General features: G+C 43.0%; 1 protein-coding gene across 1 annotated transcript in view; it reads right to left on the bottom strand.

The window, feature by feature from the left end:
* The window catches only part of LOC121545072 (histone-lysine N-methyltransferase SMYD3), a 182,892-nt gene that overhangs the window by 28,893 nt on the left and 133,396 nt on the right, over window positions 1-20,603 (bottom strand). Inside the window, exons 7-10 of the mRNA XM_041855439.2 lie at window positions 19,502-19,604; window positions 18,895-19,005; window positions 8,330-8,417; window positions 7,574-7,757 (exon numbers count right to left, since the gene is read on the bottom strand). Coding sequence (XP_041711373.1) covers window positions 7,574-7,757; window positions 8,330-8,417; window positions 18,895-19,005; window positions 19,502-19,604 — 486 coding nt within the window. The remainder of the gene's footprint in view (window positions 1-7,573; window positions 7,758-8,329; window positions 8,418-18,894; window positions 19,006-19,501; window positions 19,605-20,603) is intronic.

Genomic DNA, 20,603 nt, shown 5'->3' with positions numbered 1-20,603 from the left:
ATAACTTTAATTAATAGCAATATGATAACATTTGACATGATCACCTAGTACTGACATTTCAATATGACCCAAACTGGGATTTGAACTCACAACCTCTGAATTTGAGGTAGGATCTTTCTGCTGCGCCACAAAGTCTGTAGCATTTTCAGAAGTCCCCTACACATTCATTACCTATAATACATCTCTGCACTTAGCAAAATAGTGCAATCTGCACTGCTGTTTTAGTTATCAGTTAATCTGACTATTCTCTCATCACTGATTTCATTTACTTATTTCAGCTATTTGAAGGTTTTCTGTATAGTTGTCTAATGTTGGTGTGGCATATTCTTCTGTTTTAATGTTACTCCTGAATCACTATGATAAATAAAAGTTTTTCTTGAGTGTATTTAACAGAGCTGAGATTTACTTTGAAGTGCAAAGTGTAGGAATACAAGTACAATCAGTCATTGAGACATATATTGTGGCATAGTAGGAAGATTGAAATGCTGTGAACCAAGAGGTTGTGAGTTTAAATCCCAGGCAAGGACATGTTGAATAATAATTACTGTATAAATAAATATACACAATGTAATCATGTATGTCAAAGTGTGTCAAATATGTACAGTAAATTGAAAAACATTATGTTAAAAGCACTGTTTGCCAACAGACAAAGAGCTGTGAATTGATCAGTGGTTCACCAATCAAGGCCTTGATGGGCTTGGCAACAGTAACAAGGGGTGATGTGTAATGAAACGAGTGTGCGTGTGCCCTGAACGTTTCTCAGGTGACATCCCTGGAGCAAGCCAGGAACTAGACAAAAACCTCCAGCGGACCACGACAGAACGTTTTAAGAGTGTCTGATAACTGTCCTTGGGGACATCCCCGGAACAAACCGGGAACTGGACAAAAACCTCCAGCGGACCACGACAGAACGTTTTAAGAGTGTCTGATAACTGTCCTTGGGGACATCCCTGGGACAAACCGGGTACTGGACAAAAACATCCAGGGGACCAATGATAAAACATTCTAAGAATTTCCTATAAAACATCCATGGGGACATCCCTGGGACAAACCGGGAACTAGACAAAAACCTCCATGCAACCATGATACAACATCCTGATGACTTAGGCGACTATTTTGTGACGTTCAGGGGACACATTTTTGTTTGCAGGGTATGTAGCCATGACAGAGTTAAAGTGAGTTTAAGCGGAAACACTCCACATCAGTAAGTGATTAAGAAGCACAATTGCACAATACATCAGCTACTAGAGTACCACTACAGTTTATTATGCATTGGGCATTAGGTAACATTGTCTGGCAACGGCCGCGTTATCTAAGGCTCAACTTATGAATAAACATTATGAAGTGGAGGCAATGTTCCATTCATAGCCTTGAGCAGTAACAATGACGTTAGCAGCACAGAGGAGGCTACATGCTACGGCACAGAAAACACACTGTTAGGAAATTATTCATTCAGCTTAACCACATGATATTTTAAGGCCATTTTCGCCGGTAATCAAAGTCGTTGAGCTTGAAAACATAGATTTAATAGTGGAGACAATTACACCAAAAGAATAGGGAATGACTTGAAAAGCCAAATTATTCTCCAAAACGTTTTAACTGAGGAAGACTGGTAGGGATGTGGGGTGTGTGTGTGGGGTGGGGGGGGTAGTCATCAGAATAAGCAGGAGAGTGGAAATCAAATAGAGATGGTTTAAATTAGCATAACACTAGATTGTTTAGAGTTTAGCATAGTTAATGCCTCACATCTAGTCAAACCGTTAGCATTACTAATTCTCCTGCTGCAGCCAAAACAGTCGGACCGAGCCTCACAGCTCCACAGTTATGTTGGAGAACAGAACTTCCTTCAGTTAGAATGTAATAGAAATTAACTAAAGTTTCAGAACACTTTAGAATTCTGGAACACATTATCTCAAACGACATTAGCATTGTAGCTAAGGCACAAAAGACAGTTTATACTAAAGATGATGGGACTAAGACAATATTCAAGAGATTTGATTGTTAGAGTATATAGGGTAGTAGCCGCAATCACTGGGACATAAAATGGGGCATGAAATGTGGTTTAACCCATTTATGTTGCATAATATAGTGTTTTGTCAACAATTACAGTGAGGGAAAAAAGTATTTGATCCCCTGCTGATTTTGTACGTTTGCCCACTGACAAAGAAATGATCAGTCTATAATTTTAATGGTAGGTTTATTTGAACAGTGAGAGACAGAATAACAACAAAAAAATCCAGAAAAACGCATGTCAAAAATGTTATAAATTTATTTGCATTTTAATGAGGGAAATAAGTATTTGACCCCTCTGCAAAACATGACTTAGTACTTGGTGGCAAAACCCTTGTTGGCAATCACAGAGGTCAGACGTTTCTTGTAGTTGGCCACCAGGTTTGCACACATCTCAGGAGGGATTTTGTCCCACTCCTCTTTGCAGATCTTCTCCTAGTCATTAAGGTTTCGAGGCTGACGTTTGGCAACTCGAACCTTCAGCTCCCTCCACAGATTTTCTATGGGATTAAGGTCTGGAGACTGGCTAGGCCACTCCAGGACCTTAATGTGCCTCTTCTTGAGCCACTCCTTTGTTGCCTTGGCCGTGTGTTTTGGGTCATTGTCATGCTGGAATACCCATCCACGACCCATTTTCAATGCCCTGGCTGAGGGAAGGAGGTTCTCACCCAATATTTGACGGTACATGGCCCCATCCATCGTCCCTTTGATGCAGTGAAGTTGTCCTGTCCCCTTAGCAGAAAAAGACCCCCAAAGCATAATGTTTCCACCTCCGTGTTTGACGGTGGGGATGGTGTTCTTGGGGTCATAGGCAGCATTCCTCCTCCTCCTCCAAACACGGCGAGTTGATGCCAAAGAGCTCGATTTTGGTCTCATCTGACCACAACACTTTCACCCAGATCTCCTCTGAATCATTCAGATGTTCATTGGCAAACTTCAGACGGGCCTGTATATGTGCTTTCTTGAGCAGGGGGACCTTGCGGGCGCTGCAGGATTTCAGTCCTTCACGGCGTGGTGTGTTACCAATTGTTTTCTTGGTGACTATGGTCCCAGCTGCCTTGAGATCATTGACAAGATCATCCCGTGTAGTTCTGGGCTGATTCCTCACCGTTCTCATGATCATTGCAACTCCACGAGGTGAGATCTTGCATGGAGCCCCAGGCCGAGGGAGATTGACAGTTCTTTTGTGTTTCTTCCATTTGCGAATAATCGCACCAACTGTTGTCACCTTCTCACCAAGCAGCTTGGCGATGGTCTTGTAGCCCATTCCAGCCTTGTGTAGGTCTACAATCTTGCCCCTGACATCCTTGGAGAACTCTTTGGTCCTGGCCATGGTGGAGAGTTTGGAATCTGATTGATTGATTGCTTCTGTGGACAGGTGTCTTTTATACAGGTAACAAGCTGAGATTGCAAATAAATTCATAAAAAATCCTACAATGTGATTTTCTGGAGAAAAAAAATCTCATTTTGTCTGTCATAGTTGACGTGTACCTATGATGAAAATTACAGGCCTCTCTCATCAGGCCTCTCTCATCTTTTTAAGTGGGAGAACTTGCACAATTGGTGGCTGACTAAATACTTTTTTCCCCCACTGTATAGGGAATATGGTGCCAATTGGGATGCTTGGTAGGTACCTGAGTTGTCATGGTAATTAGCCATCATGTTACAAGAATCACTGACACTTTCAGGGGATACCATGGTGACATGACCAGTGGGTGCCAAGGTTATTATTGCCAAGGTGTTGACATAGCAAAGATCCCAGGAGGATGTGGAGTTATCACAGAACAGATCAACACTAGTATATATAAACACAGTGTGTGTCTGTGTTTCATTCTGGGGGCTAGAATAGTTTACTTGGATATCGTTACTATACTACTATTGTGAAGTGGCGATGGAATGCAACATTCTAATACTGTAAGGCAGCTAGGGCATAGTATTGGATCATTAGAGGCAGACAAGAGGTATTGCTGAGGACGAATGTTAATTGTTGTATCAAATTATATGATTTGTATTTTCTGGTAGACAATGGAGTCTGAATTGCAAGAATTTAACAGACAAAGAGGAACCCTGGCCAGAGAGCGTCATGTTCTCCGGATGAAGGAGGAATATGAGGAGCAGATGAGGAAGGCAACAGGCCTTGATGGTGTAAGGAGCATGAAGGAGGAGGCGTAAATCACGATGCAAAAGGTGGACGAGGCCATGAAAGAGTCCGCCCTGCCAAAGATGAGGCCAGAAAGGCTGCAAAGGAGACAGAGAAGGCCAAGGCCAGAAAAGGACAACTGGAGGTTGAGGTGAAGGTGAGGGAAACTGCACAACAAATCCTCTATATGAATGCATAAGTGAATGAAATAATGAATGGACACTATTTTGGCGCCATGTTACTTTATAGTATTTATCACATAGCACAAGAAAAACAATTAAGTACTAAGCCCACACACCTAATTTATTGATGTAGAACAGTATATGCTTTATCATCTTATAGTAGTCAACATACACACTTTCTGTGTTACCATGCACTTTCTAAATATCCTGAGAATGCAACGTTTTCATTATCAAAAAGCCATTTTAATTTAATCAGTGACCTTTTTATTTCTAAAGGCTCTCCTTAGAGAAGGGGAGGAGGCCGAAAGGGCCTAATGGAAGGGGAATAAGAAGGCCCAAGATGAGGAGGAAAAGGCCAAGGCCCGAAAAGGACAACTGGAGGTTGAGGTGAAGGAAACAGCACAACATATCCTCTATATTAATGAATGAATGAAGTGAATGAATGACACAATATTGGTGTCATGTGACTTTTGTGTTTTCATTGTCAAAAAGCTATTTTGATTTAGTGTCCTTTTTGTCTCTACCGGCTCTCCTTAAAGAAGGGGAGGAGGCCGAAAGCGGTCTACTTAAATTGTGGAAGAAGAAGATTAATAGCCATTTATACATCAAGTCTGTCAACTTGTCCCAAATTTTCTACATTTTAACCGTTAGCTGAAGATTTCATTGTTTATTTGTATTTTTTGTACATCATTGCCTTCTATTTGTGCTTATTGGTCTTTCTATAAATAATGGGGTCAATGTGTGACTTTGGGATCAAAATGAATGATGAAATGGTTTGAAACAAAAATGATTTTTATGCAGTTCTACATGTGTACTTAGGGGAATAAAAGTGAATACTGTATATGCAAATTGGCCCATAACTCCACCTATACAACAACATGGGCTCCTGAGTGGCGCAGCGGTCTAAGGCACTGCATCTCAGTGCTAGAGGCATCACTACAGACCCTGGTTCGATTCCAGGCTGTATCACAATCCGGCTGTGACCACGTTAATGACAGTATTGATTTAGGTATTAAGTATCAAGGTAAGGTGACTCTTTCGGTTAGAAGCATTCGATTTTTCAATTGCATATTATTCTTTCGGATTTGTGTGCCCATGAAAACTGTTTTCACCACATAAAAGGAAACACAAAATGTTACATAGTTACACTGCAGTTCTGAGATCTCTATACAAAACACTGTCCGACAGCTAGATCCAGGATTCTTACAGGGTTCAAGTTCAATGTCTAATTTAACTGATTAATGCTTAATATATGACATAACGATAACTTACACTACCATAAATGCAAGGACAGAAAAGTAATGTTTTATGTCACACGATTTTAGACAAATCCGTCAAGACACCAACCATGATAAAGTGTTAAACATTGGTTTTAAATCAACTCGTGAACTGTATTGACTATAGCTATGTTCCCGCCTTATATCTGAATGTAATGACTTATCAACAGCTCTAACAAGTTTTCCAGTGTAGGAAATCCTCACTGGTACCCTAGTTTATAGAAAGACCCTTATACTGTGTATCATATGATCTGATCATTATGATCAGGCTAAGTCATAGGTTGAGCAATTAAATGCCCATGGTCCTCAGCCCTAACTCAAACCATTTTACTGACTATTAACTGACATGCTTCACTTGTGACCCTATTATTCACCCCAATGTGATGTCTGTGTTTGTTCCAAATCATTGTGCCCAGGGTCATGTGCCCATCTTCAACAAGGCCCTCTTCAACAAGACTGAGAATTTGTCCCCCACCGTTTGAGCCTGCAGGAATGCCGATGAGGACGGCTCCTGCAGAGGGAGCTATACCAGGCATGTCTAAACCCTAACCCTAGTCTCTAACCCCTAACACTAACCTTAAACCCTAACCCCAATTCCTAAATCCTAATCCCTAACCCTAAACCAAGGTTGGGGCCAATTCCATTTCAATTCAGTCAATTTCTCATAGGAGGCAATGAGGAAAATTGGAATTGATATTGGAATTTCTGTTTACTTCCTGAACTGACTGAATTGAAAAGGAATTGACCCCAACCTCGCCCTAAACCCTAATCACAACACTAACCCTTTACCCCAAACCTTCTAAGCCTAACCCTCTAACCCTTCTAACCCTTCACCTTTTAACCCCCTACCTCTACCCCTAACCCCAACCTTCTAACCCTCGACCCGAAACCCTCTACCCCAAACCCTGTTTAATAAATATACTTTGCAATACAACTTTTTGCACTACAACTTACGCCTATTTTACTTTGGACATGGAAACAATATTAGGAACTCAAACAATCTTTAGTCTGTTACGTCCTGTGTGTAAAAATGATCAGATATTTTGTGGGCTAGCTACGTCTACTGGAGTTTTTTTTATATAGGCTAATGCCTTGGGCCTAGTTTTTCAAATAATTTAATCCAGATCAAAATGATCCTGTGTTGCCTCAATCCTGTTCCCCCTTTCATTGTATTTCCCCCCTTCATTTTAGAAAGACACAGAGAGACAATATTTCAACCAAGTGTCATTGGATATAGCATGATCTTGGTTGTAGCATTTGATGTGATATGTTAGAGATTTGGTCTTAAGATGCCAAGATGCCAAAAGGCCCAGCGCCTTTTGTGACTCTCCCTAACACAGAAACAAACCAGTGTTGTGTATTGTTCCAAACTTGCCACACCAATTGACAAATAACAAAAGCACCGTCTGGCTTTTTTCGCACGTTTACCCGAGAGCATCCGTACAGTAAGTGTGCCTACAAATGACACAAAGAAAGATAAATAAAAGCGTGTTAGCTCTGATCAAACCAATGAGTCTATCTGGCTCTGATGAAGGCAAGGCGTCTTACGCCGAAATGTAAGCCTGTCTGTTTGGTCCCGTGAAAACACAAAGATCAATGCAGACACAGAGTGCTCCTTTTGTTTTTTGGGGATAGTCCCCTGTGGAAGTGTCCTGGGCTAAGGACAGCTTTTTTGGATTATCAAGTCTGTCAGTTGATTGATTGATTCCCCTTTTTGTTCAAGCTGGGCTGAAGTGCGTTGGGATATGCTTTCATTATATGAGTTTCTCGGTGTGTTTAATGTCTAGTAGAGACTGAAATAGTGTAATCATGCAATAAGGAGTAGAGTATATCTAAACACTTGGTGACCTTGGCTACAGCACACAGAGTTACCATCTTTATTCATTTTACACAACATGTTATTTCTGACATTCAGATCAAATCAGATTTTTGGATAGGTCGCACACACACACACACACACCCACCTGTAAGGCTCCAGGGTGTTGGTGCCGTAGGCCATTGCTTTGTCCCATTGGGCCAGGTTAATACAGGCGTCCAGAGCTAAGTCAGTCACCCTGAGACGGTACACATTACCATCAGGGACTGCAGGGACAGCGCCACCCACTGGAGCCAGCAGAGAACTACACTCATGTAAGAGCTCTTCCCAGTCTGGAGACAGAGTTAAGGGCACACCAGAAAGAGAGGGAGGAGAGGGAGAAAGAAAGAGAGGGAGGAGAGGGAGAAAGAGAGAGAGGGAGGAGAGGCAGAAAGAGAGAGGGAGGAGAGGGAGAAAGAGGAGAGGGAGAAAGAAAAAGAGGGAGGAGAGGGAGAAAGAGAGAGGGAGGAGAGGGAGAAAGAGAGAGAGGGATGAGAGGGAGAGTGAGAAAGAGAGAGAGGGATGAGAGGGAGAAAGAGAGAGAGGGAGGAGAGGGAGAAAGAGAGAGAGGGAGGAGAGGGAGAAAGAAAGAGAGGGAGGAGAGAGAGAAAGAGAGGGGGAGGAGAGGGAGAAAGAGAGAGGGGGAGGAGAGGGAGAAAGAGAGAGGGGGAGGAGAGGGAGGAGAGGAGGAGAGGGAGACAGAGTGACAGAGATAATTATGAGAGGACTAAAATAGAGAGCAAAAAATGGAACGCTGAGATGAGGTGTGTGTGTGCGCGTCTGTGTGTGTGTGTGCATATTTGTTTAATCATACATTTTAACGTTGTGACATTTTGGTCATGGGTGATTCTTGTGTAAAGGATACCGCCATGTGTCTGTAGGTTCTCCAACCTGGGGATGGCTTCTCTCAGGGGGGTCCAGGCCTCCTCCTTCCCACATAGCATCATGGGGTCCTGGCCACGGAAAGAGGAGGAGAGAGGGTCAGGGACCATATAGTTACAGTACATGCTGTTAGCATCATGGGACAGTTAGTGTTTGTATTTGTATTTATTAGGGATCTTCCTGGGGTCCAAACACATTAAAGCACTTATATTGCATATAAAACAATAGACAAAACAGTACATCATATAACATTATTACACCACTACATATCTACAATACAAAATGTATAATACCACCATACAACAATATTACAATGTATGCGTATGCGTGTGTCTGTACCTTTGTGTCTCTTCACAGTCCCCGCTGTTCCATAAGGTGTATTTTTACCTGTTTATTAAAATCTGATTCTACTGCTTGCATCAGTTACCTGATGTGGAATAGAGTTCCATGTAGTCATGGCTCTATGTAGTACTGTGCGCCTCCCATAGTCTGTTCTGGACTTAGGGATTGTGAAGAGACCTCTGGTGGCATGTCTTGTGTGGTATGCATGGGTGTCCGAGCTGTGTGCTAGTAGTTTAAACAGACAGCTCGGTACATTCAGCTTGTCAACACTTCTTACAAAAACAAGTAGTGATGATGTCAATCTCTCTTCCACTTTGAGCCATGAGAGATTGACATGCATATCATTAAAGTTAGCTCTCTGTGTACTTTTAAGGGCTAGCCGTGCTGCCCTGTTCTGAGCCAACTTTGTGGCACCTGACCACACTACTGAACTAGGGTCTGTAGGACCTGCCTGGTTGATAGTGTTGTTAAGAAGGCAGAGCAGTGCATTATTATGGACAGACTTCTCCTCATCTTAGTTACTGTTGTATCAATATGTTTTGACCATGACAGTTTACAGTCCAGGGTTACTCCAAGCAGTTTAGTCACCTCAACTTTCTCAATTTCCACATGATTCATTACGAGATGTAGTTGAGGTTTAGGGTTTAGTGAATGATTTGTCCCAAATACAATGTTTTTAGTTTAGGAAATATTTAGGACTAATGTATTCCTTGCCACCCATTCTGAAACTAACTGCAGCTCTTTGTTAAGCGTTGCAGTCATTTCAGTTGCTGTAGTAGCTGACGTGTATAGTCTTGAGTCATCCGCATACATAGACACACTGGCTTTACTCAAAGCCAGTGGCATGTCGTTAGTAAAGATTGAAAAAAGTAAGGGGCCTAAACAGCTACCCTGGGGAATTCCTGATTCTACATGGATTATGTTGGAGAGGCTTCCATTAAAGAACACCCTCTATGTTCTGTTAGACAAGTAACTCTTTATCCCCAATATAGCAGGGGGTGTAAAGCCATAACACACATGTTTTTCTAGCAGCAGACTATCATCGTTAATGTCAAAAGCCGCACTGAAGTCTAACAAAACAGCTCCAACAATATTTTTATCATCAATTTCTCTCAGCCAATCAGCAGTAATTTGTGTAAGTGCTGTGCTTGTTGAATGTCCTTCCCTATAAGCGTGCTGAAAGTCTGTTGTCAATTTGTTTACTGTAAAATAGTATTCTATATGGTCAAACACAATTTCTTCCAGAAGTTTACTAAGGGTTGGTAACAGGCTGATTGGTCGGCTATTTGAGCCAGTAAAGGAGGCTTTACTTTTTTTGGGAAGCTAAATGACTTTTGCTTCCCTCCAGGCCTGAGGGCACACACTTTCTAGTAGGCTTAAATTGAAGATGTTGAAGAAAGGCTAGCTGAAAAGACAATGTTTTATTTGACGGTCTGCTTATAAATGGCTTATAAACAAACTTCTTCAGAACTTTTGACTATATATAATTTACTACTATAAACGATTTAGTACTACTTAACAATGTCCAGATAGCAGTCCCCTGTGGCACTCAGGGTTTTCAGATTTAGTAACAAAGTTTGTTTTATGTAGTGAAATGTGTCTTGAAGGACAATTGAAAATGCAAAATGCAAAACAATTCTGCAAACAATTGTGGACTAATGGAAAACACTGGCTGTATGTTAACTTGGAGCTCATGTTTGGCTGAGAGCTCATGGTAGCTTGTCATCACCACCATACACTGCAGGCAGGATGGACTGACACACACCATCTTGGCCTATTTCTCTCCATCCTCTCGTATCTCTCTCCCTCTATCCTTCTCGCTCTCTACTGCTTTCTCAAACCACACAGCTGTCAACAGGTTTCAAAGCCCCAAACCACAATACTGACTGACTATCTGTGGTCTTGGCGAACCCAAGCAATCTGTGTGTGTGTGTGCTGTGTGTGTATGTGTGTGTGGTGTGTGTGTGTAAAGCTGCTCTAGGCCTGCTAGTGTAAAGAGGAAAATGCCAGCAACAGTCAGAACCGGGCGCCATGTAACTGCGTCATATTAAATTATCATCTTGCAATAAAAGACTAAGTCCGGGAAAACTCCAGGGTTGGATGGCATACCAGTCGAGGTATAACAAACCTTTTTTGATATACTAAGAGGACCGTTATTAGCATGTTTTAATCACTCCTATGTAAATGGTAGATTATCTGACACTCAAGAAGAAGGTCTGATCTCATTATTACTGAAACAGGATACAAGTGGAAAATATAAAGATCCAGTCCATTTAAAAAATTGGAGGCCCCTTACACTTCAGTGTTGTGATGCAAAAATTCTAGCAAAATGTATAGTGCATAGAATTAAAAAGGTATTGTCGGATATTATTAATTCTAATCAGACAGGTTTTTTACATGGAAGATACATTGGAGATAATATAAGGCAAGTATTGGAAACAATAGAACACTATGGAAAATATGGGAAACAAGGCCTGCTGTCACACCCTGGCTCTGGGACTCATTATGTTGAGCCAGGGTGTGTGCATTCTATGTGTTTATTTCTATGTTGGTAGTTCTGTTGTGTCTATTTCTAGGTTGTTGTATTTGGTTGTTCAAATGACTCCCAATCGGAGGTAACGAGTGTCAGCTGTCGACTCGTTATCTCTGATTGGGAGCCATATTTAAACTGTGTGTTTTCACCTTGTGGTTGTGGGTTTTTGTTCCGTATCAGTCTTTGTCACTGTGGACTTCACGTATCGTCATTGTTTGTTGTTCAATACTTTAATATAATATAGTCATGTTCGCTCAACGCGCTGCGCTTTGGTCTCCCTCATTGGACGGTCGTGACAGAAAAACCCACCTAAAAAGGACCAAGCAGCGTGTCCAGGAGCAAGGAGACTGGACATGGGAGGAAGCGCCTGGTAAGGAGATCGAGAGGCTGGCGATGGCCCAGGTGGGCAAATCGTGGTCCTGGGAGGACATGCTCGGGGGCAAGGGACCTTGGGGGAGGATCAAGGCCCTGGCGAGAGAGGAGCAACGGGCGTCAGCAGGGCCATCGTCGGAGGGACGAGAGGCAACCCCAAAAAGTTTTTTGGGGGGGCACATGGCGGGCGGCTGGGCAGCAGGAGGCTGCCACAGGGAGACGTGGAGAGAAGGCTACCGGATTACGGGAGCCATTGGCGAGTAGAGGGAGGGAAGCAGTTGAGGCACGGCGTGAGAGACTGAGGTGTGTTACCAGTCCGGTCCGGCCCGTTCCTGATCCCCGGTTAAGGCCAGTGGTGTGTGTTCCCAGAACGGACCGGCCTGTTCCTACTCCACGCACCAAGCCCACGGTGTGCGTCGCCAGTCCAGCCCGGCCGGTTCCTGCTCCACGTACTAAGCCTACGGTGTACGTCGCCAGCCCAGCCCGGCCTGTTCCTGCTTCTCGCATCAAGCCTACGGTGTGCGTCGCCAGCCCAGCCCGGCCTGTTCCTGCTCCACGCACAGAACCTACGGTGTGCGTCGCCAGCCCAGCCCGGCCTGTTCCTGCTCCACGCACTAAACCTACGGTGTGCGTCGCCAGCCCGACCCGGCCTGTTCCTGCCACTCGCACCAAACCTACGGTGCGCGTCGCCAGCCCGGTCCGGCCTGTTCCTGCCACCCGCACCAAGTCTACGGTGCGCGTCGCCAGCCCGACCCGGCCTGTTCCTGCCACTCGCACCAAAGTCTGTGGTGCGTTTCGTCAGCCCTGTCCGGCCCGGTCCCGCTCTCCGCACCAAGTCAAGGGTGCGCTTCGTCAGCCCGGTCCGGCCCATTCCTGCTCCCCGCGCCAAGGCAGTGGTGCGCGTCGTCAGCCTGGTAAGGCCCGTTCGTCCTCCACGCACCAAGCCAGGGGCGCGTGTCGTCAGTCCGGCTCCGGCCAGCGGGGCTAGACAGGACCAGGGGTACTTTGGGGGGTTGCAGAGGAGGTGGGGATCAAGGCCGGAGCCAGAGCCACCGCCGAGGAGGTATGCCCGCCCAGCCCTCCCTTGTTTAGCCCGTATTGAGGCGCGGTCGCAGTCCGCGCCTTTAGGGGGGGGTACTGTCACACCCTGGCTCTGGGACTCATTATGTTGAGCCAGGGTGTGTGCATTCTATGTGTTTATTTCTATGTTGGTAGTTCTGTTGTGTCTATTTCTAGGTTGTTGTATTTGGTTGTTCAAATGACTCCCAATCGGAGGTAACGAGTGTCAGCTGTCGACTCGTTATCTCTGATTGGGAGCCATATTTAAACTGTGTGTTTTCACCTTGTGGTTGTGGGTTTTTGTTCCGTATCAGTCTTTGTCACTGTGGACTTCACGTATCGTCATTGTTTGTTGTTCAATACTTTAATATAATATAGTCATGTTCGCTCAACGCGCTGCGCTTTGGTCTCCCTCATTGGACGGTCGTGACACCTGCTATTCATAGCAGACTTCGAAAAGGCATTTGATAAAGTACGACTGGGGTTTATATATAAATGCCTGGAGCATTTCAATTTTGGAGAATCTCTTATAAAATGGGTCAAAATCATGTATAGTAACCCTAGGTGTAAAATAGTAAATAATGGCTATTTCTCCGAAAGTTTTAAACTGTCAATAGGAGTGAAACAAGGTTGTCCACTATCGCCATATCTATTTATTGTGGCCATCGAGATGTTAGCTATTAAAATCAGATCCAATAATAATTTCAAAGGATTAGAAATCCAGGGCTTAAAAACAAAGGTGTCATTGTACGCTGATGATTCATGTTTTCTTTTAAATCTACAACTAGAATCCCTCCACAGCCTCATAGAGGATCTAGATACATTTTCTAACCTCTCTGGATTACAACCAAATTATGACAAATGTACTATAATACGTATTGGATCACTAAAAAATAAAAATTGTACATTACCATGTAGTTTACCAATAAAATGGTCTGATGGTGATGTGGATATACTCGGAATACATATCCCAAAGGAAATAAATGATCTCACTTCAATACATTTTAATAGAAAGTTAGCAAAAATAGATAAGATCTTACTACCATGGAAAGGAAAATACCTGTCAATTTGTGGAAAAAACACCCTGATTAACTCTTTAGTATTATCCCAGTTTACCTATTTGCTTATGGTCTTGCCTACGCCTAGCAAACAGTTTTTTAAATTATATAAGAAAAAAATATTCCATTTTATTTGGAACGGCAAGCCGGACAAAATTAAAAGGGCCTATTTATATAATGAATATGAATTCGGAGGACAGAAATTATTAAATATTAAAGCATTATCACTAAAAGCTTCAGTCATACAAAAGTTATACTTAAATCCGAACTGGTTCTCAAGCAAATTAGTAAGATTGTCTCACCCATATGTTCAAGAATGGCCTTTTTCCCTTTATTCAGATTACAACCACTCATTTTCAGTTATTTGAAAAGGAAATAATCTCCCAAATATCACTATTTCTAAAACAAACCATAGAAAGTTGGTTGCAATTTCAATTTAATCCTCCAGAAACGACAGAACAAATAATGCAACAAATATTGTGGTTAAATTCAAATATACTAATTGACAAAAAAACTGTATTTTTTGACAGAATTTAAAAAAAAGGTATAATCTTCGTAAATGATATCATCGGTAGGACTGGTGGAGTTATGTCGCACATGCAGCTAACAAAAACATATGGAAATGTCTGCTCTACCCAAAATTACAACCAAATAATTGCAGCCTTACCGCAAAAGTGGAAGAGGAAAGTGGAAGGGGGAGAAAGTAAGGAACTTGTCTGTCGGCCTTGCATTAAAGAACATAATTGGTTAAGGAAAACTGTGATAAAAAAAAGTATATCAGTTTCACTTAAGGACCAAAGGATTGACAGCCGTCCCATATAGATTGCAAAATAGTTGGGAAGAGATTTTTGACGAACCGATCCCATGGCATAGTGACATGCAAAACGACATCGGATTCAAAAATTAGAATCTTTCAATTTAAATTATTATATAAAATTCTTGCTACCAATAGAATATTATTTATATGGGGGATACAATCTTCCCAGCTCTGCAGATTTTGCTGTGAGGAGACAGAATCATTGGATCATTTGTTTTGGTTCTGTCCATTTGTAGCTTGTTTTTGGACACAGATCCAGGAATGGCTAAAGGATTGCAATATTTACCTGGAGCTAACCTTGCAGATATCATTACTGGGTGATCTGAAAAGTCATAGTCAATCGATCAATAATATAATAATACTTTTAGCAAAAATGTTTATTTTTAATTCACAATCTGTAGAAGCAATGAGAATAGAAAGGTTCAGAACTTTTGTAAAACATCACAGTACGGTTGAAATATATATGGCAAATAGAAATCCTATATGGATGGTGTTAAAAGATAGATGGGAGGTATTGAATGGAGTTGAAGGATGGGACTAATAACAAATAACAACAAATAATAACAAAGATAGGTAAAAATGTAAGCATACTGTGTCCATAATAAGTATATAGGTTGTATTTTGGGAGCTTTTGGGAAAGAGCACAGTTAGAAAGATATGGCATATAGAAGCAAACCGGATGGACATCATGAAAATGATCGAAGAGGTTGAGAGTAGAAGTAGTTCAGGAGCAAAAACAAATAAAATAGAATTATTGTAAAATTGACTGTGTCTATAAGGTGTAGATAGTAAGTATAGGTTGGAAGTAGAGGGCATTGTTGTTCACTAATTTACCCCAAGTAGGGAAAGGATGGCGGGGTTGAAAAGGAATAAAGGGGAGTATATATATAAAAAACATGGGAGATTGGAAGTGATGCAGACAATTACATTGATGGAAGTTACAATCTATCTGCAATATTAAGCTGATCTACCCCCCCCCAATTTTTTTTTAGATTGGCCCATTATCAAATGGGCAGGAACAGGGGCAGGGGGAAAAGACATGTCATCCGTATGCACTCGAATAGCGAATGGAGGCCACTTTCCCGCTGGTTCATACTTTTCACTTATGTCGGGTAGGCTACTCAGGTTATTTCACTCCATGCATCAACCACTGTTTGAGGAGCATTCAACAAGTGATATTCCGCCCAAACTATGTATGCCATGGGCTCTCCAAACCTGTTCCTGCAGCTACCCAGTGCTTAATTTGGGAAACCAAGTGAAATCTGTTCGGTAACATCGATAGTAACATGTTTTCACAATGAAAAATATTTCATTAAACTGTTGACAGCCCCTCTCTCTGCACACTAGAGAAAGGAATGAAGGAGAGGGGAGGAGATGGAAACGCACAGTGGTGAGATATTCTGTAGCTAGTCAGCCTATTAATTATTAAAATCAAATACAAATTCACTATAATTGTAGGCCAACTCAATTTGTTTAATTTAGGCTAGACCAATTATGTACCAAAGACATGAAATCTGTATATATACAGTATCTCACAAAAGTGAGTACACCCCTCACATTTTTGTAAATATTTGAGTATATCTTTTCATGTGACAACACTGAAGAAATGACACTTTGCTACAATGTAAAGTAGTGAGTGTACAGCTTGTATAACAGTGTACATTTGCTGTCCCCTCAAAATAACTCAACACACAGCCATTAATGTCTGTTCCAAAGACTCACATCAGTAGTTTGTATGCTTGGAGGCCTGGAGATGCTAAACGTGTTTATGTTAATTCATGGTCAATTACCGTGAGACCGGCAGGCTTTTGCATGACAATAACCGGCTGACAAAATGTCATGACCTCCACAGCCCTAGCCACACCTACTGAACTATTGACCATGGAGAGACAGAGAGAGAAAGGGAGAGAGAAAGAAAAAGAGGGAGAGATAGGGAGGAGAGATATGTAGGGAGAACGAACCAGGGATGGGGGAGAAAGAGAGTGGCGAGAGAAAGTGAGGGAGACAGGACGAGAGTAGGGGAGAGAATGTGAAAGAGATGTAGAGAAAGGGAGAGTAGGAGGATGTCAGTGATTGTCATTCTGTCAGGGAAGAACAATGGAAGTTGTTGATAATGATGTCTGCAGTGTGTGTGTCCTGCTGTGTTTGTCTCTGTGTGTATGTGTGTGTGGTTTGCAGCCTGTAGGTGGGATTGGCGACATGAGAATGTGATCAGAGACACGTGTGTTTCTCTACTGCTCTGGTCAGTGTGTGTGTATGTATGTGTGTGACAGGCTTTGGAGACAGATTGCATTGGTGTTGACTCAGAGAAAATCCCATCATGCCTTGTGTCTTGAGTGTTGTTAATTGCGGTGTCTGCTTCTGAAGTCAGCCAAACATTATGCAAATCAAGGCTTTTATAATAATAATAATAATAATATGCCATTTAGCAGACGCTTTTATCCAAAGCGACTTACAGTCATGCGTGCATACATTTTTTTTTTGTGTATGGGTGGTCCCGGGGATCGAACCCACTACCTTGGCGTTACAAGCACCGTGCTCTACCAGCTGAGCTACAGAGGACCACATTATGGTGTGTGTGTGTGTGTGTAGACGTATTATATAGTGAGGCGTTGGTTTTTTGTGCCTCCTACAATAAATCTCTGTGTTGCCAGCACTGCTGGCTACTGTTAGTGTTTCTCTGTGCAGGTGAACAATAGCTCACAAAGAGATCTGCCTGTAAGTCTTAGGCATCAAATCACTACACACACACTCACACACTACAAAGACTGAGGACGACAATGAGTCAATCTCAAAAGCCGACTTTCTAGTGGATTGAAAAGCTTTTTCTGATAGAAAATAGGGAGAGGGTGAGAGAGAACATGAGAGAGAGAGTAGAAAAGATAGAGAGAGAGAGAGATCAGGAGAGAAGGGGGGATGATACTGAAGGAATGAGCGAGAGAAACAACTTGGACAAATCAAATCACTATCCGTCAATGAACACCCTGGAGATCCGTGTTCGTCTGATCCATCACACCAGCCTCTACCAAGAGCGCTGGATGTAATGCACTGTCTGGTGTTTCTGGTTCAAGCCCTGCTACAGCTGCTCCACTTCAATCACTATACTGAGGAGGAGATGAGCTGGGTGGTCCTGTGTGTGATTCAACAGGGATCATTATAGAAAACACTGTTCAATCTACATCTCCTTTCTCCCCCCTCCCTTCTTCCTGTCCTCGTTCTCTCTCTCCATCTCCTATTTTCTATCGTTTTAATACCTCGACCCTATTGCATATCCCAGCCTAGTCTCTGTGGCCTGGAGATGGCCTTGGAGCATGAAATTATACTTCTTAATTACAGCCTTTCATGGGTGGCGGGAGTGTGGGTGTGTGTGTGTGTGGGTGTGTGTGTGTGTGTGTGTGCGCGCGCGCGCGTGGGTGTGTGCGTGTGAGGTCAGAGAGGAAGAAATGACTACTTCTCTATGTCTTGCTGCTCCTTGGAGTGAGAATGCTACTTTTCTTGTTAAAATAAATGTCTTAATCATTACATGCAGACAAACACTTTATTATGCTGATAAAGTGAATGTGTTAATTACAGGGCAGAAAGCTGAATAGGCCGTGAAATTAGAACTGGCAGACTGTTGATACTAGATCATTATCTGTTTCTGAGAGAACTCTGTGTGTGTGTGTGTGTGTGTGTGTGTGCGTGTGTGTGTGTGTGTGTGTGTGTGTGTGTGTGTGCATGTGCATGTGCATGAGTGTATGTGTGTGAGAGAGAGAGCTGAATAAATGTCAGATTAATCACATGTTCATTAATAGCAGAGAGAATATTGAAAGCAGAGTTTTGCGAGCCAATCAAAAAGTCTAGAGAGCACTGACTCTGTGTCATAAGAAGCTGGTTCAAGTCTACAGCATGCCTCAGAGCTGACAGGTGGAGGGCAGAGGGAGAAAGGGGGGGTAGAGAGGGATGGTGGACGACTGACAGATTGAAAGATAAGGAGAGAGAGAGAGGGAGACAGAGAGAGAGGGAGAATAAGATGGATGGAGATTGGTATTGAAGTAGAAAGTGCTGATGTAATATTTGTCCTTTTCTCATGATAAGGACGGGGAACTTAGAGACAGATGGAGGGAGAGAGGGCAAGAAGAGGTAGAGCATGAAAGAGAGGATGAGGAGAGGTAGAGCATGAAAGAGAGGGTGAGGAGAGGTAGAGCATGAAAGAGAGGGTGAGGAGAGTGGGAGATAAGAAGGGATGACAGAGTGAGAGGAGGAGACGAGAAAGCTGCAGGTACACAGACACGATAGGCTTCAGTGGTCACACCAAGACAACACTGACACAGTGAACAACGTGCGTGTTTGTGTGGCTGTGTGCCTGTGTGTGTGTGTGGCCTTACCATGTCTGCAGTGGTGCATCGTTGACACTGGCAGGTGAAATGGTACTGCTCTTGTAGCTGAGTCTGTCTCTCTCTGGTAGGAGCCAACGTACCTATATAACTAATAGTCAACTAGAGAGGGAGAGAGAAATAGAGGAGTGTGAAGTGATCGAGAGAGAGAGAGAAATAGAGGAGTGTGAAGTGATCGAGAGAGAGAGAGAAATAGAGGAGTGTGAAGTGATCGAGAGAGAGAGAGAAATAGAGGAGTGTGAAGTGATCAAGAGAGAGAGAAATAGAGGAGTGTGAAGTGATCGAGAGAGAGAGAGAAATAGAGGGGTGTGAAGTGATAGAGAGAGAGAAATAGAGGAGTGTGAAGTGATAGAGAGAAATAGAGGAGTGTGAGGTGATCGAGCGAGAGAGAGAGAAAGAGGAGTGTGAAGTGATCGAGAGAGAGAGAGAGAAATAGAGGAGTGTGAATTGATCGAGAGAGAGAGAAATAGAGGAGTGTGAGGTGATCGAGAGAGAGAGAGAGAGAGAGAGAGAGAGAAAGGGACAGAGGGAGGTCACAGTTTTTATTTGCATCCTGCCTCAATTTGACCAACATCAAACCCACACGCCCACACCGTACCTCCTCAGTAGGTTGCATGTCTCTGATGGCTCGGAGGTGGAGTGTGTTTCCCTCAAACAGCATCACACAGCTGGGCCTGCAGTCATGGTTCAGCAACGACATACTGGGGAGGGAGAGAGAGGTTAGTGTGTGTGTGTGTGTGACAGAGAAAGAGAGATTGAAAGAGAGGGAGGGTATTGAAGTGATAGACCAGTCATGTCACTGACACTCATCATAATAATAATAATAATAATAATAATAATAGACACGCAGTCCTAGAGGGCCGTTTAGCACTCACTCTGTGTGTGTGTGTGTGTGTGTGTGTGTGTGTGTGAGAGAACCGGTTACAGTTTACTATCACAGTCAGCTCCTCATTACTAATAGATAGGTTGGTTGTGTAGCAGGGCTGGTTTACATGCAGACATGATCTTTCAGTAATGCCACTCACGCCGTGTCAAATGTTATTTATTTAATGCAATCTCTCCTCGATCTCCCCCTCCCCCCCTCTCCTCATTCTCTCCCCTCCTCTCTCTGAGATGTTATCATGGCTACTGTTCAGAGAAACTGGAACAAAGAGCTTTGAAAGTCACCCAAGTAGCCCGCCCCATCCACACACAGTAAAATGCACACACACACACACACACACCATCACACCACGGTGATGTAACAAGAAATGACAAGCTGAAAATGAAGTCACAGGCGTAAGTGATGTGTCACGATGATCCATTTTGACTGGTCTGTGTCAATGCTCCTCAACCCTGTCGCAGAGGTCCACCAGATAGTGCACACTTTTTTTCTAGCCCTGCACAAACACACTGATGAACTCATCACAAAGCCCTTGATTAGCTGGATCAGTGCTGGGCTAGAACAAAAACATAGACTGTCAGGTTGTCCCCTAGTTGAGGGTTGGGTAGCACTTCCGTATGGAAATGTCTTCCTCTCTGTCTCTGGCCAGTGTTAACATTAGGTATCGGTGTTCAAGTCTAAACAACACTTGGATGCTCTCACGTCTCTGTTTGGTCTTTTGTAATCTATACACTCACACACACTAATGCAGGCCACAAGTACACACACACACACACACACACACACACTGTTAATGATAGGGTGTGTGTACCATTTC

This window comes from Coregonus clupeaformis, chromosome 29 (genome assembly GCF_020615455.1).
Source record: "Coregonus clupeaformis isolate EN_2021a chromosome 29, ASM2061545v1, whole genome shotgun sequence".
Taxonomy (NCBI): domain Eukaryota; kingdom Metazoa; phylum Chordata; class Actinopteri; order Salmoniformes; family Salmonidae; genus Coregonus; species Coregonus clupeaformis.
Note: the sequence above shows the minus strand (reverse complement) of the source record. Positions and strands in the feature narration are given on the sequence as shown.